Source organism: Rhizopus delemar, genomic scaffold (genome assembly GCF_000149305.1).
Source record: "Rhizopus delemar RA 99-880 supercont3.5 genomic scaffold, whole genome shotgun sequence".
NCBI classification, from domain to species: Eukaryota; Fungi; Mucoromycota; class Mucoromycetes; order Mucorales; family Rhizopodaceae; genus Rhizopus; species Rhizopus delemar.
Window position 1 is genome coordinate 2869705 of NW_027137831.1, and position 16845 is coordinate 2886549.

The 16845-nt window shown below is 35.7% G+C and overlaps 9 protein-coding genes across 9 annotated transcripts; 2 read left to right on the forward strand and 7 right to left on the reverse strand.

The window, feature by feature from the left end:
- Positions 1-101: 101 nt before the first annotated feature.
- Positions 102-706, forward strand: RO3G_07816 (copper/zinc superoxide dismutase; the record flags this gene model as incomplete). Its single annotated transcript, XM_067662406.1, has 4 exons — positions 102-264; positions 312-486; positions 535-644; positions 696-706. 4 exons carry the CDS (start codon positions 102-104, stop codon positions 704-706), a joined length of 459 nt encoding a protein of 152 aa, XP_067518507.1.
- Positions 707-1263: 557 nt separating this feature from the next.
- Positions 1264-1869, reverse strand: RO3G_07817 (uncharacterized protein; the record flags this gene model as incomplete). Its single annotated transcript, XM_067662407.1, has 2 exons — positions 1264-1458; positions 1507-1869. 2 exons carry the CDS (start codon positions 1867-1869, stop codon positions 1264-1266), a joined length of 558 nt encoding a protein of 185 aa, XP_067518508.1.
- Positions 1870-2349: 480 nt separating this feature from the next.
- Positions 2350-3176, reverse strand: RO3G_07818 (uncharacterized protein; the record flags this gene model as incomplete). Its single annotated transcript, XM_067662408.1, has 2 exons — positions 2350-2720; positions 2768-3176. The coding sequence occupies 2 exons, from the start codon at positions 3174-3176 to the stop codon at positions 2350-2352; spliced, it is 780 nt and encodes a 259-aa protein (XP_067518509.1).
- A 337-nt stretch (positions 3177-3513) lies between these two features.
- RO3G_07819 (uncharacterized protein) lies at positions 3514-4571 on the reverse strand (the record flags this gene model as incomplete). Its single annotated transcript, XM_067662409.1, has 3 exons — positions 3514-3531; positions 3574-4292; positions 4346-4571. The coding sequence occupies 3 exons, from the start codon at positions 4569-4571 to the stop codon at positions 3514-3516; spliced, it is 963 nt and encodes a 320-aa protein (XP_067518510.1).
- Positions 4572-5147: 576 nt separating this feature from the next.
- On the reverse strand, positions 5148-6186 carry RO3G_07820 (uncharacterized protein; the record flags this gene model as incomplete). Its single annotated transcript, XM_067662410.1, has 3 exons — positions 5148-5551; positions 5598-5921; positions 5973-6186. 3 exons carry the CDS (start codon positions 6184-6186, stop codon positions 5148-5150), a joined length of 942 nt encoding a protein of 313 aa, XP_067518511.1.
- A 4115-nt stretch (positions 6187-10301) lies between these two features.
- RO3G_07821 (uncharacterized protein) lies at positions 10302-10707 on the reverse strand (the record flags this gene model as incomplete). The annotated part of the gene is made up of 2 exons (XM_067662411.1): positions 10302-10630; positions 10680-10707. The coding sequence occupies 2 exons, from the start codon at positions 10705-10707 to the stop codon at positions 10302-10304; spliced, it is 357 nt and encodes a 118-aa protein (XP_067518512.1).
- A 785-nt stretch (positions 10708-11492) lies between these two features.
- Positions 11493-13107, reverse strand: RO3G_07822 (uncharacterized protein; the record flags this gene model as incomplete). Its single annotated transcript, XM_067662412.1, has 7 exons — positions 11493-11509; positions 11564-11945; positions 11996-12084; positions 12146-12206; positions 12257-12366; positions 12411-12710; positions 12765-13107. 7 exons carry the CDS (start codon positions 13105-13107, stop codon positions 11493-11495), a joined length of 1302 nt encoding a protein of 433 aa, XP_067518513.1.
- Positions 13108-13425: 318 nt separating this feature from the next.
- RO3G_07823 (uncharacterized protein) lies at positions 13426-14364 on the reverse strand (the record flags this gene model as incomplete). Its single annotated transcript, XM_067662413.1, has 2 exons — positions 13426-13625; positions 13674-14364. The coding sequence occupies 2 exons, from the start codon at positions 14362-14364 to the stop codon at positions 13426-13428; spliced, it is 891 nt and encodes a 296-aa protein (XP_067518514.1).
- A 1130-nt stretch (positions 14365-15494) lies between these two features.
- On the forward strand, positions 15495-16376 carry RO3G_07824 (uncharacterized protein; the record flags this gene model as incomplete). Its single annotated transcript, XM_067662414.1, has 1 exon — positions 15495-16376. The coding sequence occupies one exon, from the start codon at positions 15495-15497 to the stop codon at positions 16374-16376; it is 882 nt and encodes a 293-aa protein (XP_067518515.1).
- Between the last annotated feature and the right edge of the window lie 469 nt (positions 16377-16845).

Below are 16845 nucleotides of genomic sequence, written 5' to 3' on the forward strand. Positions count from 1 at the left end.
GCTACGATAGAATGAAGCATGAATGACGTTAAAAAATAAGATTAAAAGAATATATGAAACTAGAAAGCTTTTATTTCATCCTTTTTTCTCAAATATAAAAAATGGTTAACGCAGTTGCCGTACTTAAAGGAAACAATGTTTCTGGCGTTGTTAAATTTTCTCAATCTACCGAAGATGAGCCTGTTCTTGTTGAAGCCTCCTTTACTGGTTTGAAGCCTGGAAAGCATGGTTTCCATGTTCACGAATTTGGTGATCATACCAATGGTACATGAGTTAAACAAACAAATCACCTGTCATTAACAAGATCATAGGCTGCATCTCTGCTGGCCCTCATTACAATCCTCACGGCAAGACGCATGGAGCACCTGATGCAGAAATTCGTCATGCTGGTGACTTGGGTAATATCACTGCCAGTTCATCGGGCGAAGCTAGCTTGAACATCAAAGATTCCCAAGTCAAATTGATTGGCCCTTATACTGTTATTGGGTATAAAGAAGAATGGAAAGCATAGCTTGTTATTAAACGCTTTTATAGTCGTACGATTGTTGTCCATGCTGATGAAGATGATCTTGGTCTTGGTGGACATGAACTGTCGCCTACGACAGGTAACGCTGGTGATCGTTTGGCTTGTGGTGTCATTGGTGGTAAGTTTAAGCGAGGATATGATCTTGATATATGTTGACGCGTTTGTCTAGTTACCAAATAAAGTATTGAAATACCCCTCTCTCTTTTTAACACACACACACATCACACAATAAAACTGAGTTTATTTATGCAATTCATCTAGCATTTCTTTTAATATATTCTTTGTGGCCGCTTCTTGTGCTAAATTTGTTAAATCCTTTTACATTTTAAATAAATAACTTTTAATACGGTTTATTTTACGCTTACCTTGACCAAGATGTCCCTTTCTGGTATAGTAAGAAATTGATAGTTCTTCATTATATAAAAATACAGTGAATTGCTTAGAAAAGTATTTTGTAACAATAACTGAAAAAAGCAGTGTAAGGCATCCAATAATTCGGTCAAGGTAGGAATGGTATCTAGTGTCTGCTGCTGTGTTAATGTCAGGATCTGTTCACATTCTTGTTCAGATAACAAAGCTAATTCAGTTTCAATATAAACACACCAATCAATACATTGTGTTATAAAGCGTGGCTGCCAAGTAGCCACAGAAGGTGTTTTGGCTTCTTTTAATAATTGAGTGAATGTAAGAATAGCTTTTACAAGTGATGTGTTCATTAAAAAAAAAAAAAGTGACTTTTAATCTTCCAAGATACGAAGCTGTACAAAAGTTTTAAGCGCTTTCTCATAAACACCCAAGAATATACTTCCACCGATCGATATCCACATCACACGAGGCCCAATACCAGAGAATAAGGCTCTAGTTCCTTCTTCACTTGCTATACGTTTCATGGTAGATACAATACCGCTATAATGCTTTCCAGAAGATTGATTCTACACATGTCGCCTTTAGTACACTCTACATAAATCATTCATGCTTACTTTATGAGACAACATAATACGTGTTTTACAAACATCCAAAGGCGTTGTGACAGCTGCAGCAATACCACCCGCTACAGATCCCATCATGGCAGCTTCATAAGGCTCCGTGCGACGACCCTTGGCAGCTGCATAGGTTCTCTTAAAGTATTCGTACAAGGGAAACTGTATACAAGTGAATGGAATCTCTCGACTGACAGTGGATAAAAATCCTCGGTACATACCCAAGATACCCTCTGTACGTAGGACGTGAGAGACAGCAGCGGATGTTTTGTTGAATTGTTTGGTCTGCATACGTTGTTTGATGACTTCTGTCGGCACTCGGATGGTACATGCAACTGTTTCACCACATGAGGCTGCTGCCATATGAATAAGGGGAGTATACTCGGTTGAGGTACCAAGAACACGTTTGACACCTTCATAAGTTACAAAAAATAAAGAAGCTAAAGAAAGAGGACTGTGAGTGGAGAGCAGGCAGTTGTGGTGTATATACCATTGGGTGAGCTTCCAATAACAGCACTTAATAAACCAGAATAAATGCCTCGAAAACCACCAGAAGCAATGAACCCATGTTGCGATTGTAATCGTGTCTTGATCGTGTCTGAATAAAAAGGGCGAGATAAGCTGATAGGTTATGGTAGTATTTTATGGTACCTAGAGGAAAAAGAACGGTATCTACAGCAGTACCAGCACAAGCACCAGCAAATAAAGCTTGTTTCAAGCTATTCCGTTGATGATCGTTGCTCATATCTGATAAGCAAAAAGAAAAAAACTGAAAGCCCCTCCCCTTACTTTTATATATTTTTTTTTATCTAATTTGAAGCTCCCTCTTAAAATCATCTTTATTTAAGGCCACTTTAAGATTTCCTTCTTGATTTCATTATCCCAATTATTACAAGCTTCCTCTTGCTCTGGTGTTTCACAGATCTGAGCAACATCATTAGCTACCCACTTGTCTAAAGTACTGATGATGGACGAAACAAGTTTTGTCACATAAACATCTACCGATTTATCAGCAGTCGACTGATCACTGCGAGCCAATGTGCTGTAAACTGATTTACGAGTATCTCTCACTAAGCTTCTAACAAGCGTACCATTTTCATACGAAGCATATTCTCCAAGTTGTCTGCGCATGCGCCCAATACAACGTTGTTTGACATCATCTAAAAAGTGACAGATAGAAGGTGGATTGCCACAACGATAATCCATCTTTTCACCTATTTTTTCATTAATATCACTTGTCCTATCCACTTTATTATCTTACATTCTTCCATTGTCCAACTTTCACCCGCAGGCGGCATCTTTCTAGTCAATCTCTTTGGGTTGTTGCAATCTCCTTTGTAGGGAAGTGCCTCATTGAAAATCACTTGATAAAAGCCCTGGGCCAACTTGGACCTGAGTGTATCATCACCCACAAAGTTTTTGATGTTTTGATAGATTACACTTTGCACTCCACCGAGGATTTCTTCATCAGACACTTGCTTGGTGATTGTGGAAGGGACAGAAATTCTTTGGATGGAAGAAGACAGCTGAGATTCTAAATTGTCAACAGTTGATTGAACAACAGGCATGTAATAAGCAGCAAAATTTTGAGAGACACCTCTTCTACAGTCCATTTCACAAGCAAAGGCTGCTGTGATTGTCATGAACAAAGCAACTGTTTTAATTAACATTATTATGAAAGAGAGGATTAAAAAAAAAAAAAAAAAAGAAAAAAAAAAAGACTTTTTTTAGTAAAATAAAATAAAAAGGGAACACAGCGGTAAATTAATATTCAATAGACTATAAATAGAAAGAAAAAAGATGAGTGTTTTGTGAATATCGAGATAGAAGAGATGCTTACATTTTCGATACAATGTCGTTGAACATTTTCAAATACTTTTAGTAGCTTCCTTCTTGCACCGATTGTATTAACACCAGCATCCACCATGTCTTGATCTGACATACGAACGACTTGTTTCCAATCTAAGCCAATGAATGCATGTCCATACTTGTGTAGTCTCAAACTTCTTAACCAAGCCTGAACATCTACAGATAAGATCAGAAACAAAGCCCCTTTATATTTTTTACTTTCACAGGCTTACCTTTCATTAGTTCAAAATCGACTGTTTCTGCTGCAATTTTATCTTTCAAGGCACGAGCTTGTGAAGATCGTTTACGTCTTCTGACTAACCCGGTGAGTTGCTGAGTATCACTGTTACTATCATTATCATTGTCAATATCATTATTATCGAAACCAGTTGTTTTAGTAAATGATGCTGCCATGGAGGATGTGAATTTATCATTTTTAATAAGCCTTGCATGTGCCTTTTCCAGGGCATTATCCAATAATCCAGGGCTTTCTTCCTGAATCGTCCATGTTTCTTGTTTCTTTTTTGAAAGCGAACCAAATTTCCAATTATCCTTTTCTTCCGACGACTTGTCTGGGAAGGGCCATTCTTGGTTAACAAAGAGAGATTTGTCTGTCGTTGTACGAAATCTGGTGGTAGGACGAGAAAACAAGTCGGGTTTACTTTGAAGTGATGAATTAGAAGAAGAAGAAACGGTAGAATTAGTCACCGAAGAAGACGAAGAACTGTTGATAGCTTGTAATTGAGCTCTAGCCGCCAAAGCTTTTTCATACAAAGGACCAGGATGAGATAGGCCCAAGGGTTGAGATAAAGTGCTGCGTCTGCTACTGTTGGGTTCACTAAGTGCAGATGATAATGTGTTACGTTGTCGATAGAATTGTCTTTTCCTTGACTCTTCTTCGATCACAGAGCGGCTTTGACCAAATAAAGATAAATTTACTTTTATAAAAAGAAACAATTAATTCTTGCACACTTTTTGTTATGATGATTACCATTTTCCTGACCAGCAGAAGAAGAAAGTGAATAAGAATCCTGATTAGCTAATTGTTGCAAGACAGTGATAAGAAAGCGTATTTGTATTTGAGAAGCATTTTGAACAACAGTGTAAAGTGCAGCCGTTCTTTCAGCATCCGATCGACACTGAAACCATCGATTGATGTGTTGTAGTTCATCTTTAAAATCTTGATCTAAACTAGCGACTGATACTTGTTCAAGCATTTGTTCATATTTTTGAATGTTTTCAAAGCATCGATCGATAGCCTCAGCTAAAAATAAGTATTAAATTTTACATTCATTATTTTTTTTTTCTATTGAAATAAATCTAAACCTTCTGGTGAAGAAGAAATACGTGTGGGTTGAGCTTGTAATATATCTGAAAATGCTCTTGCTTTATAATAATAATTATTGTTATTGTTATTGTATTTTCTTGGTAAATTAAGAAGATCAGGTGTAGTTAATGATGAACGAAAATTAGTATTATTATTGATTGATTGTCGAGGAAATATATTAAACAAATTATCTTCTATTGTAGTAGTCATCATTTATATAAAAGAAAGAAAAAAAGAGATGGACTGTTTCCCCCCCTTTTTTTTTACTTGTGATTTATATATCACACAATGGTATACACGAGGGTTACAATAACAACAACTTTGAAAGTAAACTCATTTTCAGGAGAAATAAAATAAATAAAAATTAAGGAGAAGAAAATAAAACTAAGCTCGAGATTTTCTTTTTTAATGTTTTGCAAAAACAGGAAGGTGTTACTCCCCCCCTAAAAAAATTCAAAATTTTTATTCAAGTGTTAATGACAGTACCACCGTTAGGGTGTACAACTTGCCCTGTCATAAAGGAGGAATCATCTGAAGCTAAAAAGACAAAAGAAGCAGCTATTTCACAAGGCTGGGCAGGTCTCTTGAAAGGAGGAAAAGAACCAAAGTTTTGAATTTCTTCTTGAGTGAACGTGTTGGGAATCAATGGGGTCCAAACAGGTCCAGGGGCAACAGCATTCACACGAATACGACGAGGTGCTAATTGTTGAGAGAGAGCACGAGTGAATGAGACAACAGCTCCTTTGGTAGCAGAATAATCAACCAAGACATCCATACCACGATAAGCAGCAATAGAAGCCGTGTTGATGATCACTCCACCTGCCTTGAGATGACTACAAGCCAACTTGGTCATGAAGATAGGACCAAAGACTGTGAATTATAAGTGACTTTGTTCAAACCTGAAACGATCACTTACCATTCGTTCGGAAAGTTCTCTCAACTGTGTCACAAACAAGATCTTCAACACGCATGACCTTGTGTTGTTCAGCAGCATTGTTCACAAGAATATCCAATCGACCAAACATTCGCATGTGAGCATCAAGGATTTCTTGACAATTCTTTTCATAACCAATGTCACGAGCAATCAAATGAACCTTGCACTTGGTTTGTGCTTCAATCGTATTCTTGGTGTAAGTAGCATCTTCATCTTCTCTTTCATCGCGGTAAACAATCGTGATACCTGCCACACCTTCTAAAGCATACAAGGTTGCAATTGATCGACCAATACCACTATCAGCACCTATATTAAGTAATTAATAAATGAATAAGACCCTTCTTGTCATTCTCTTACCAGTAATCAAAGCATATTTTCCATCTAATTTACCAGAGCCACGATAAGCCTTAAAGCAAGGTTTGCCATTCGCATCAAATGAAGGTAGATGTTGAGTAACTGGTGCAGGCTTCAGAAGAGAAGCAATACCAGACTTTTGCCAATTCATGTTTTTACGCATTTCATTGTAGTGGTAAACATCATTAGGAAGGTCTTCGTCAAATCCAAGAGTCATTTTTAAGAATTAAAATGTAAAGAGTGAAAAGGAAAAGAGAAAAGAAAGAAATTTATAGGATTCATGTTATTGCTATCACTAGTTCGATTGATAATATATAAAAAAAAAAGAAATTTCCTATGTTCAGTTTTAATTGTCAAAGGATTTCTCTCTTTTCGTTTCAAAAGTGGAGTTGATGCATTATGAACTTTTTAATGAAATAATGTACTTATTCCAGACACCTTTGAATATTCTACTTGTAACTAAAAAGAACAAAAAAGAAAACAGGTCAAGTAGATTACAAAAACAACGACTCATCTATATTTACTGCTGCATCCGATATTCAGAAACATCACACTGTATAAACAGATTTCATAAATTCTATTGATTTCGTGAAAATTACTTGGATAATTAAAAACATATCGGTTAACTTTTAAAAAAAGAAACATTAGAACCTTTAAGTGGACATTTACTAGAGAGCCAAGGGGAGGATTGTATAGAGAAGCATCAATCTTTTAGTTCAAAGTAAAAACTTTTTTTTTTCCTAACATGATCTTTAATGAGCTCGGAAATATATTTTAAGCAAAGTTTTATATAGTTTGTACAATAGATAATGCTCATCATCTAGTAAACAATTCAAAATAAGGATGATCATTTCCGATTGCATTCAACCAAAAGCCATCGTATCTTGTTTAATAAAGTTCTGATTCACCGGTCTTTACTCCAAGGAGAATAAAAAATATCTAGTTACATTCTTTAAAATGCGCTCATTGTCATCCAAATTCAATCCATATTGCCGAATCCAAGTGCAGACGAGGAATGAAAGGAAAGAAGGATTCAGTTATTGTAAACGCGAGATTGAGGACCACTGTGAAAAACCATTGCGAAAATATTTCTTGTTGGAGAGGATAGGAAAGAGGGGAGAGGCTTGATGTCATCAAGACCAAGCACCTTCTGGTTTGATAATATTATTCAAAATTCAAATACTTCTCGAATGCACATGAAATTTCGCTTGCAAGAATTCAATATATGAGACAATTTTAAAGATCACAAATTTTTACTTTATATGAAAAAAGCAAAGGATTACATCTCAGCAGCATTCCTCTATTAAGGGCTTTTACTAGATCAGGAGAAAGCGTAGATCTTATTCACCATCACTCTAGAGTTCCACCACAATTTATCACTACTATGATTCGACTGTTCTCTTCTACCAATGTTCACATCGACGTTAATAGATTTAATGAATCCATTTATAACCCAACACGGTCTTTTCCAAAGTGATCCATTCTGTCTACTATTGCTCAACGTTGCTTTTATTCTCTTTCTACGTACACCATCTCTGGATCCTCTCTTTCACGAATTCTCTTTTGCATTGCGATATAATCGTAAATTTTCTGGCAACCACTCCTCTGGGGTAAATCCTCAATGACCAAGGATAATCATGTAGATAATTTACATTTTCTTTTAGTTAAAGTCCTTTGCTTATGCAGATGATGTTCTCGTTAGCCGAACGGATATGCATGTAGAATTGAGCATACAAAGAAGTTGAAGGCTCCTTCTGACGTCAAAGTCCCTAGTTCTCGGGTTTTTCCGCGTTTGGTACTCGTTTGGTTTACAAAAGAAATTGTAAATTGTATGATTGAAATTATGGATGCTTTTGCTCTTAAAAATAACAAAAATGAAGATGATGGCTCATGCATTGATAACTGATTACTCGAGTCTTCCCAAAGAGCCCAAAAGCTTTTTCATCATGCAGCTTCTCTCACTCCCTATTTAAACCAAAGCACATTTTCCAAATCACGAGTATGATGCAAAATGAAAGAATTTAAAAAGTTTGCTTATTCAAAACAAAATAAAAACAAGCGATAGTTCAATGTTTGTTTTGTCAATTAAATGCCTACTCACTTTATTAGTTTCTCTACTTTATCAAAAAAGAAAGACGCGTCCGTTATGGACAATTGCTCTACCTGTAAAGCCAAAGAAACTGGAATGTTAATTGTGAATAGAGCTTACTGATCTCTTTTTCTTCCATACTACTATCCAGAGCTGAATCCTATTGAACTATCCTGGGCTAATGCTAAGAATAAAATAGACTGTTCTAAATTTGGCGCTGTAATGAATTTAAAGAGAATAAGGGAAAGTTGTAATAAAGTTTCAATTCGTTGTCTCAAGGCATTCCATTTATAGTTTTCAAGATGTTTAAAGAAAATGGGCCATTTGTTTTTCTTTCAGAAAATAAGTTTAAAGTTATAATGAAGATATATTTAAGCCTGTTAAAACCTTGGCTTGAATATAACAAAATCAGTAATTTGAGATCATTAAGTCTACAAGTCGACACAGAGTTATGCCTGTAGATTCGAGTTTGATAAAAAGAAAAAGACGCGCTAAATTATTAAATATAGGAATAAGGGATGAGACTTTCTGAATAAATAAAAAGGTGCTTTGGAGATGAAAATATGCAGGGGTTTCATATAAAAGTAACTAGTGTTTCACCCTTGGCTTTCTTCTCATATGAACAAGTAATAGCTCAAAACAGCGTTGCTTATTAGATGAATAATTTTTATTCAAGTGGCTCGTTATTAGTAAATGTATATTAATTCTAAAAATAGCTGGCTGGGTTCATGCTAAATCTTGTTACATGACAAAAATAGAAATGGCAAACACGCACTGAGAGAAATATAAAAACAAAAAGATCAACAAAATAAATGTGGTGTTAATTAAATAATAATGTCAAATTAAAGAAAACATCCTCTCCTGAAGCAAAAAGGATATTAACCTTGCGCTAATATATTTTTTATGTTTCAAATCATAGTATTGCTTGTTATATTCCATATCAGTCTTCTAAATAAGGGTCATCGATAGCCTTCATTAATTTATTTTTCTACAGTCACAGGGAATTCTATTTGGGTTACTTCTGATGGGTGAGAAGGAGTAAATAAAGCGATGGCCCTAGCAGACTTTATAGGATCAAACCGTTTCGAGAGCATGAACAACCTAGGGAAGGAGGTAGAAAGCTGAAAGGGTCGACACAAATGGAGAATGTCTGTGTATAAGCCAAAGCATCAGGAAGAAGGTTGTTTAAAAAAAAAAGTGGATTGTACACTAAAGGTCATTCAAAGGCACAACAGTACTGTATTTCTTTTTTGAATGTGTAGTATACACTGTGTTTTTCAATCCAGAAGACATGTCATATTTCGTCTAATTTGATACATTTGTAACAAATAATTCAAATGATTTTATTATGATCAACAGTCATTCCTAATATCTACCATTCTCATTTCTTCTCACAAAGCATTCAAGCAAACACAAAGAGCGATGACAAGAAAAATTAGACTCTCATTGGGTGCATAATACAATGCTAAAACCAAAACACTCTATGCAGAAATAAAAATGACAAGAAATCTTAAAGTGACAATTTCCTATCCAGATTTTATCAAATTGGCCAGCATAATGAAGGATAAGATAAAGTTTATATAGATTAGGAAATGCAGAATGGCAATTTTGATACAGAGATTGACAAAGCTGCCTTTTATTTCAATATGAAAAAAAAAAAAAAAAAAAAAGCAGCTTGGTCCAAGATAGGCAGGCGTACTAAGATAGTTTTATCAAAGACGCGAGCAAAGTCAACAATAATCTCTAAAGACATTTTCTTCGTTTGGGGCTATCGATGCGAAAAGGAAAGAAAAAGATGGCGCGGCTGCTGTCAGGACCCAGGACAGAGTTGGCACTGTGACAAGACATGGCTTCAGTTGTGTGCATGATACGACGAATCGTTTGGATAAACATAAAATTGAAGAGACAGTCTGTTGTGATAAATAATCATGTATCCTATTTATTATAATTTCAAATAAACCAAAGGTAGCTCAAAGAGTTCTTGCCATATCACTTGTCCTTCTTTCGCCAACCTTGGTATCTGAGCAGCAAACACTGTAGGTGAACAAAAGGATAATCAATCACATGAAAATAAAATATTCCCCTGTTTGAATTTAAAGATCTATACTTTAATCAACCACTACTCTTTGTGACCAATATTATTTTCCTTTTTCAAATCTTTTTTATACTATTTGTAGTATTCTACGTAGTACGTGTATTTTATTTATGCTTCGGTGAGGGTATGTGTATACACTAAATAGATCTCAGGGCTTTGGAATACGAAGCGTCTTTGAAATCATCAGCGTTCCACTCAAGACATAAGCCAAAACAAATGGATGGAGCTCCCAGCGGTCAAGGAGTCGAATGACTGAACCAGGTAAAGCATCCATGTATAAATCACATCGAACAAAGCAAGCGATACAAGCCACCAATGCTAAGGTGGTAGGTATTGGTGTTCCCTCAAAGTAATTGACCTTGCCTGTCGCGTCTTTTGGGGCTAGGGCCACGGTGGCATTGTAACGCGCAAGACGTGCGATGCCACAGCAGACAAAGTATGACAATGCAAAAGTGTCAAGACAAGTACGCATACCGACTATAAACCTTATAAGGGTCTCTCTTTTTTTTTACCTTCATCACTTTACCTGCAAAAGCTAAAGCAGCAGGAGCCATGCCAAAAGAAATCTACAGGGGAAAAGATTATTCATGAGCTCAGCATGTTTTATGTAAACAATACCAAATCAGCTAAGCTATCCAACTCTTGTCCAAGCAAGGATGAATTATTTCTCCAACGAGCCACACGACCATCCAAGAAATCGAACAGCATACCACAAGGCATAAAGAACATGGCTGTATATAAATCTTGCACATCATTTGTTATTAAATAGCGCATGGAACTCAAGATGGATTGAATGCCACAGATACCATTCATCAATGTAATGACATCAGCCAAGTAAAAGTTACTAACAGTCAAACTCTTTAATAAATCAATTCAACTTAGAAAACCAAGGTGCTTTACCGAACCATAGAAAAATGACCATCTATGGGTTTTAGTGAACTTTGTTTTTTATCGGATGAAATCATGGTTTTTAATGTATTATGCAGCAAAATTATAAAAGAAAAAAAAAAAAAAGAGAAAAAATGCTGCTTTTATGTTAACATCGGAAATTCGATATGATTGGCTGTAAGAAAGGATCAATTTTCAGAGTACCTGAGCGTAATTCGATCATGAAGATTTGTTGCTTTTTTTTTTTTTTCTTACAGCTGATACACTGAAATTTTGGGATAAAAAAAAAGTCTTGTTATGTACCACTGTGAAAAGTTCAAAGGTTTTATCAACAATAAATTCTGTTGATTTGATTGTTTAAGCTTTTTTCTTTCCCTCTTTTCTTCTCTCTCTTGCTTGCACTTTTTATTTTTCATTATCCGATTTTACATTACATCATCATTAGACATAATCACCGCTGAATAGTAACTAAAGGAGACATGGTTATAAAAAGATCAAAGGAAAATAAAACGTGTTATTTACCTGAACTAAAGGAACCAAATGGATCATTATCATCCACAGAATGATCCGATGTACTTTCTAATTCAAAACTAACGCTTTCCTTGATTCGATTGAAATGCACCGCTCGTATCGGTTGAGCTTTGGATGGGATGATGGGTGGTTTCATGTTGCGTAATAAAGCAAAATTAATGGTATTAAAGAATGGATGAGACTTGACTTCACTTGCGCCAGCACGAGATCCAAGTCGCTTCTTTTGATTCTTGTTTAACAATTTACGTACAAAGCCTTTACAGTGGCTGGAGAGTGTTTGAAAATAAGCATTGTCTGGAAATTCAACGGGTTCATTCAAAATCAATTCAAATGTGCCTTCTCTTGTTCTTCCTTTAAATGGCGTGTATCCACACTATGAATATATATATAAGTCATTTGTATATGTTATCCATGTCAACTTACAAGCATCTCATAGACAAAGATACCCAACGTCCACCAATCTACTGAGCATGAATGTCCTTCTCCTCGAATGACTTCAGGTGCCAAATATTCTATATTAAACCTAAATGAGTAAAGTCCATTTCTTGATGATATCAATTCTATCTAACCTACCTTCAGTACCCACAAACGAATTCGTCCTAAGGTTCATTCGAGTATTTATCATTGGCTGTTTCTTCAAGTAAAAAGTCAGTACAATCATCCGATGCTGAAAATGATGCTTACAGAAAATGGAGAACTGGGTCGTACGAAGGTAGGTGGTGTAACAGAAGACGATTGTATGGAGAGATCGAAATCTGATAACATGAGATGACCCGATTCATGTAACAAGATATCTAATAAAGCCATCAGTCTCTTGATTTCAAATGAACCCTCTTACTCTCTGGTTTCAAGTCTCTAAACACGATCCCCATCAGGTGCAGGTACTCTAGTGCGGCCACTACCTCTGCCGCATAAAATTTAGCTTCATTCTCCTTTAATATCCTTCCAGGCCTATTCTGTAAGGCCCTAAAGAATTCACCACCGACACAAAACTCCAAGCAAAAATAAAGATTGTCTTGAGATTGAAAGGAGTGATAGAGAGGAACAATAAAAGGATGATTGGCTGTGGATAAAATAGCTTGTTCTGCCAAAGCTCTTTTGATCTTGTTTCGCTTGATCATCTCTTTCTTTGACAAAACTATCAAGAGATCGAGTCAGAGAATCATCCACTAGTTTTTAAACAGGGTTTTACCTTTCAGAGCATACAATTTCTCGGTCGATTTATGTTTGACAAGATATACTTTTCCAACATCTCCTTTTCCCAACATTCGAATCTTTTCAAAATCACTCGGTCCAACTTGAGCTTCTTCCTTGTGTAATGAATAAGAAGGGCGTAAGGTAATTTTCTGTAGCGGTGGTGTAGTGGGTGTGGATTGTGATTGTGGATTAGCAAAATATTCTTTTGTGTTGGGTACAGATGACACCCTTCTTAAATTAGGTTCTAATGCTTCAAGTGCTTTGTTGTTTAATTTTCCTTTTGTTTGAAATAAGTTGCTAGCTTGATAAATAGGTGCAGGTGAAGAAGGTAGTGACATGAGGAAAGAAGAAAGAAAAAAGAAAAAGGAGAAATCAGATTTGATGTAATTGTTGTGTGAAACTTTTGTTGATTTCCTTTAATAGAAATTATATGTTGTCTTGTTTAAACTCCACTTTTTGTTTGCATACACAAAACATGTTCAAGTCTATTTTTATAAGCCTTTCTAATTACACATGCTTATGATAACATTGGATTTATTTGATCTTTATTAACAGGAACAAAAGGGAGATAGAATACAGAAAAGAAAGGGATGGGTTGATCCCAAGAGAAACAGGGTTGGATTATATAAAATCGTGGTTTGTGTCTGCTTGATTTCTTACCATCTCAAGATGGATCGTGAAGCTTGGTTTTCAAAGCTATTATCCATCGCACCACGATACAGGTCCTTGATCACCTTTCCTTTGATCACTGTCTCTTCTACAATAGAAGCAACATGACACGTTTTCACTCTTCCATACCAAATGCCCTTTGTGCCTTGATTTATATAACATACCACGTTACCAGCAAATTTATGACCTAGCAACTGATTTAGTTGCTTGTTTTAGGCATACATCGTCTTATTACCTCCAATATGGCTCACTAAAAGAACCCCAGCATCGTACTCATCCAATCCTTTATCTCTCAAGACATGATCTAGCTCTTGTGCTAATATCGGAGCTGTCACGCCACATCGTTTGTCTCTTTTCTTATGAGAACACAGCAGCAAGAGATTTTTGTAGGGAGATTTTTGCACCTTCATATAACCCATCCTTTCATGCTTTATTTCTTCATGTCGAACAGGGCCAGTCGGTAAAGGCACGTTGACAAAGATGTCATAAAAATCTTGAGCTCTGCTCTGTGTGACATTGGAAACCAAGATATTGTCAGGATACAGCAAAACATCATAACCATCCCGTAAAGTAGAGAAAGTGGACAGCATATTTGAATTGGTCACCAAGTTCTTCCAAGTTTGTTTTGACCTTGTGTTGCATTCAGCTTCATATAAACTTGCTGCAAACGTGTCCTTGTCAGACTCAATGTATTTTGGCCAGTCAGATAATCCAGTAGAAATAATGATATGTCTTCCATAGGGTTTAACAGATCCCAAGATAGGAAGATCTTGATCGATATGTAAATAAGATGGGTATTCTTTGTGTTCAGAGCATGGATCTGAACAACCTGAGCAATCGTCTGATAGAAAGTCGGATGGTGGAAGTAGCTTTGGATCACCAAATCCAGCGAATTCACCCAATTTTTTCTTCATAAATGCTGCCATATTTTAATAATGAATAGAGAAGAAGAAAGAAAGAAAGAAAAAGAATAGGTGATTGTATATAAGGAAAGCGGGGAGGAGCGCGGCTCTGCGGCCATGATGCGAAACCATAAAATTATTTTTGATGTAACTCAGCCTATACTTTAAGATCTTTTATTGGTAAAGAAACGGATATTTTTCCCCGCCTTCCTTCCCCTCCCCCCCCCTTTTTTTCCATGACTTCATAAACAGATGTTTACAAAATAAACAATTGATAATACATTTTTCATCAACAAAAAGGGGGAGAGGGGGAAGGAGGTCAAGGCCATTTGAATGAACATTGCCTACAAGAAAACATGATGCTGATGTCGCCAAGAATTTTAAGCAGGGCAGACCTTATCTCCTTTTGAAATGTTTTATAAGAGTAGTAAGGGTGGAGTTTACAATAACAAAAGGGTGCGTTGTAAAATTGAAAAGATAAGCCAAGGATGGTACAGGGTTCGTTGTCAGGTCTATTGAAGTGTATGTTGTATCTAATTCGTACAGTCATTATAAACTATCGTAAAAAACAAATCCTTTTGTTTTATACCTCGCGATTTCTTGAAAGGATAAGATGATGGTCAAGTAGGGCACTGTTTAGTATGTGTGACAGTGATTAAATAAAGTAGCATCAAGACAAATGAGTTGGTGACTAAAACTGAGGATCAAGAAAAGGCGAATCATTCGATTTCTTTTGATTGTCTTCATAAAGTGATGAAATAGGAAAAAGAGGTGTAATGATTTATAAATTCAAAAAGTGGACTGTATTTATTTGTTTATTCGCAAGATAACAATCATTTTTATGAGATGCAACGAGTAGTTTAAATAGCAATAAAGTATTATTAAAAATAGGTACAAACAGTCAATGACTCTGATCAGCTTATAAATAATTATGTTTACATTAAAGCAAGAACCATAACAATAACAAAAATTTAAAACAATAGGAAATAGAGAGTGAGGGTTGATGACATACAATATTATTTATCTTTTTATAGACCCTTCAACCCCCTTTCACTCCCCATCCCCCTTTTTTTTCTTTTTTTTTTTTTTTTTTTTTCTCTCTTCTTTTCTTTCTTTTCTTCTCCTTTTCTCTCTCTCTCTCTCTCTCTCTCTTTATGTCTAATACAAGCAGATTGCTATCATTACCAAATGAACTCTTATTATACATTCTCACACAATTTTTGGATTTAATAGATTTATGGGTTCTGGTACAAACAAGTTCTGATCTCAGATTGTTTGCTTCCACTGTGATTGGCACACTTTGGAAAATTGAAATAGAACATGATTGTATGAAACTTCAATGTAGAGCTGCCTTGATCTCACTAGAAGCCTTATCCAATCAACTTTCTATACAAGATGTACAGCATTTATTTTGTATCAGCCAAAAGGAGAAGGATCGTCATCGTCATGATTTACAAATAAATAATGACAAGTTGTGGACAAGAGAACAAGCGCTTCATAATAATATCATCAAAGGAATCTCATCTTATAAACATCAATTTGTGTTGATTGAAGATATTGACATTAGGAATAGAATCAGAATAGCAGTCGATGTCATCTTTCATCACACCGTCTTTGTTTCTGCTAATTCAAGAAATACAAACAAGATGGTTACTTCTGCTTTCATGGTTCGTTTATTGTCCAGTTTGGATCAATCTTTTCCTAGTTATTGTCGTGAAGTCACATTTACATTGGCTGATAACATAAAGGCATTCTTGGAATACACTGGATATAAGCTCATGGCAAACAATAACAACAAGAAAACATCACAGTTAATTCACAATACGATATCTGCTTGCTTTGATCTGATGGGTGCTGCTGTAGTCAACAAGTTGCTAACAGAGAATCATGTAGAATGCGCAGTGCAAAGAATATCCGAGTTATTAATCCATAAATCTACATTTAAACGTCATTTATTAAAGAGATTATTAGATAATTGGCTTAAAAGAGACACAAGTGAACTATCTACTTTTATTCAATTGGAAATGGATCGTTAAGTATTGCGTTTACACAAACACCCACAAAAAAAATATTTATTTAATAAAAAAGAAAAAAAAACTTTTGCATCTATCAATTCAGTTCTATTTTATGACAGTAGCATGACATGATAGAACAAGAGGAGGGCAAAAACAAGAAAGAATAAAAGGTAAAATAATAAAAGACTAGAAAAAGAGAAGCTTCCTTTTTGCTGACAGGAATTTAAATCATCTTTTGATGGACGTCCATCAACCCTTAAAGAATTGCAATCACTCAACCAGATGATCTCAAGAGCATTCAAACGTCACCAACATGAAAAGTAACCTACATTGTTTCTCTAATGTTGGGCATGCGATCAACAGACCAAAATCAATCAAGCCATCATCCATGTCAGCAAACCCGATTCGAAAAAAAAGGGGGCGGGGGAGGTCTGCTTTTCTACCAGACTAGAAATGTATCACTCGTTGTTTTACAGAGTGACTGCAACCA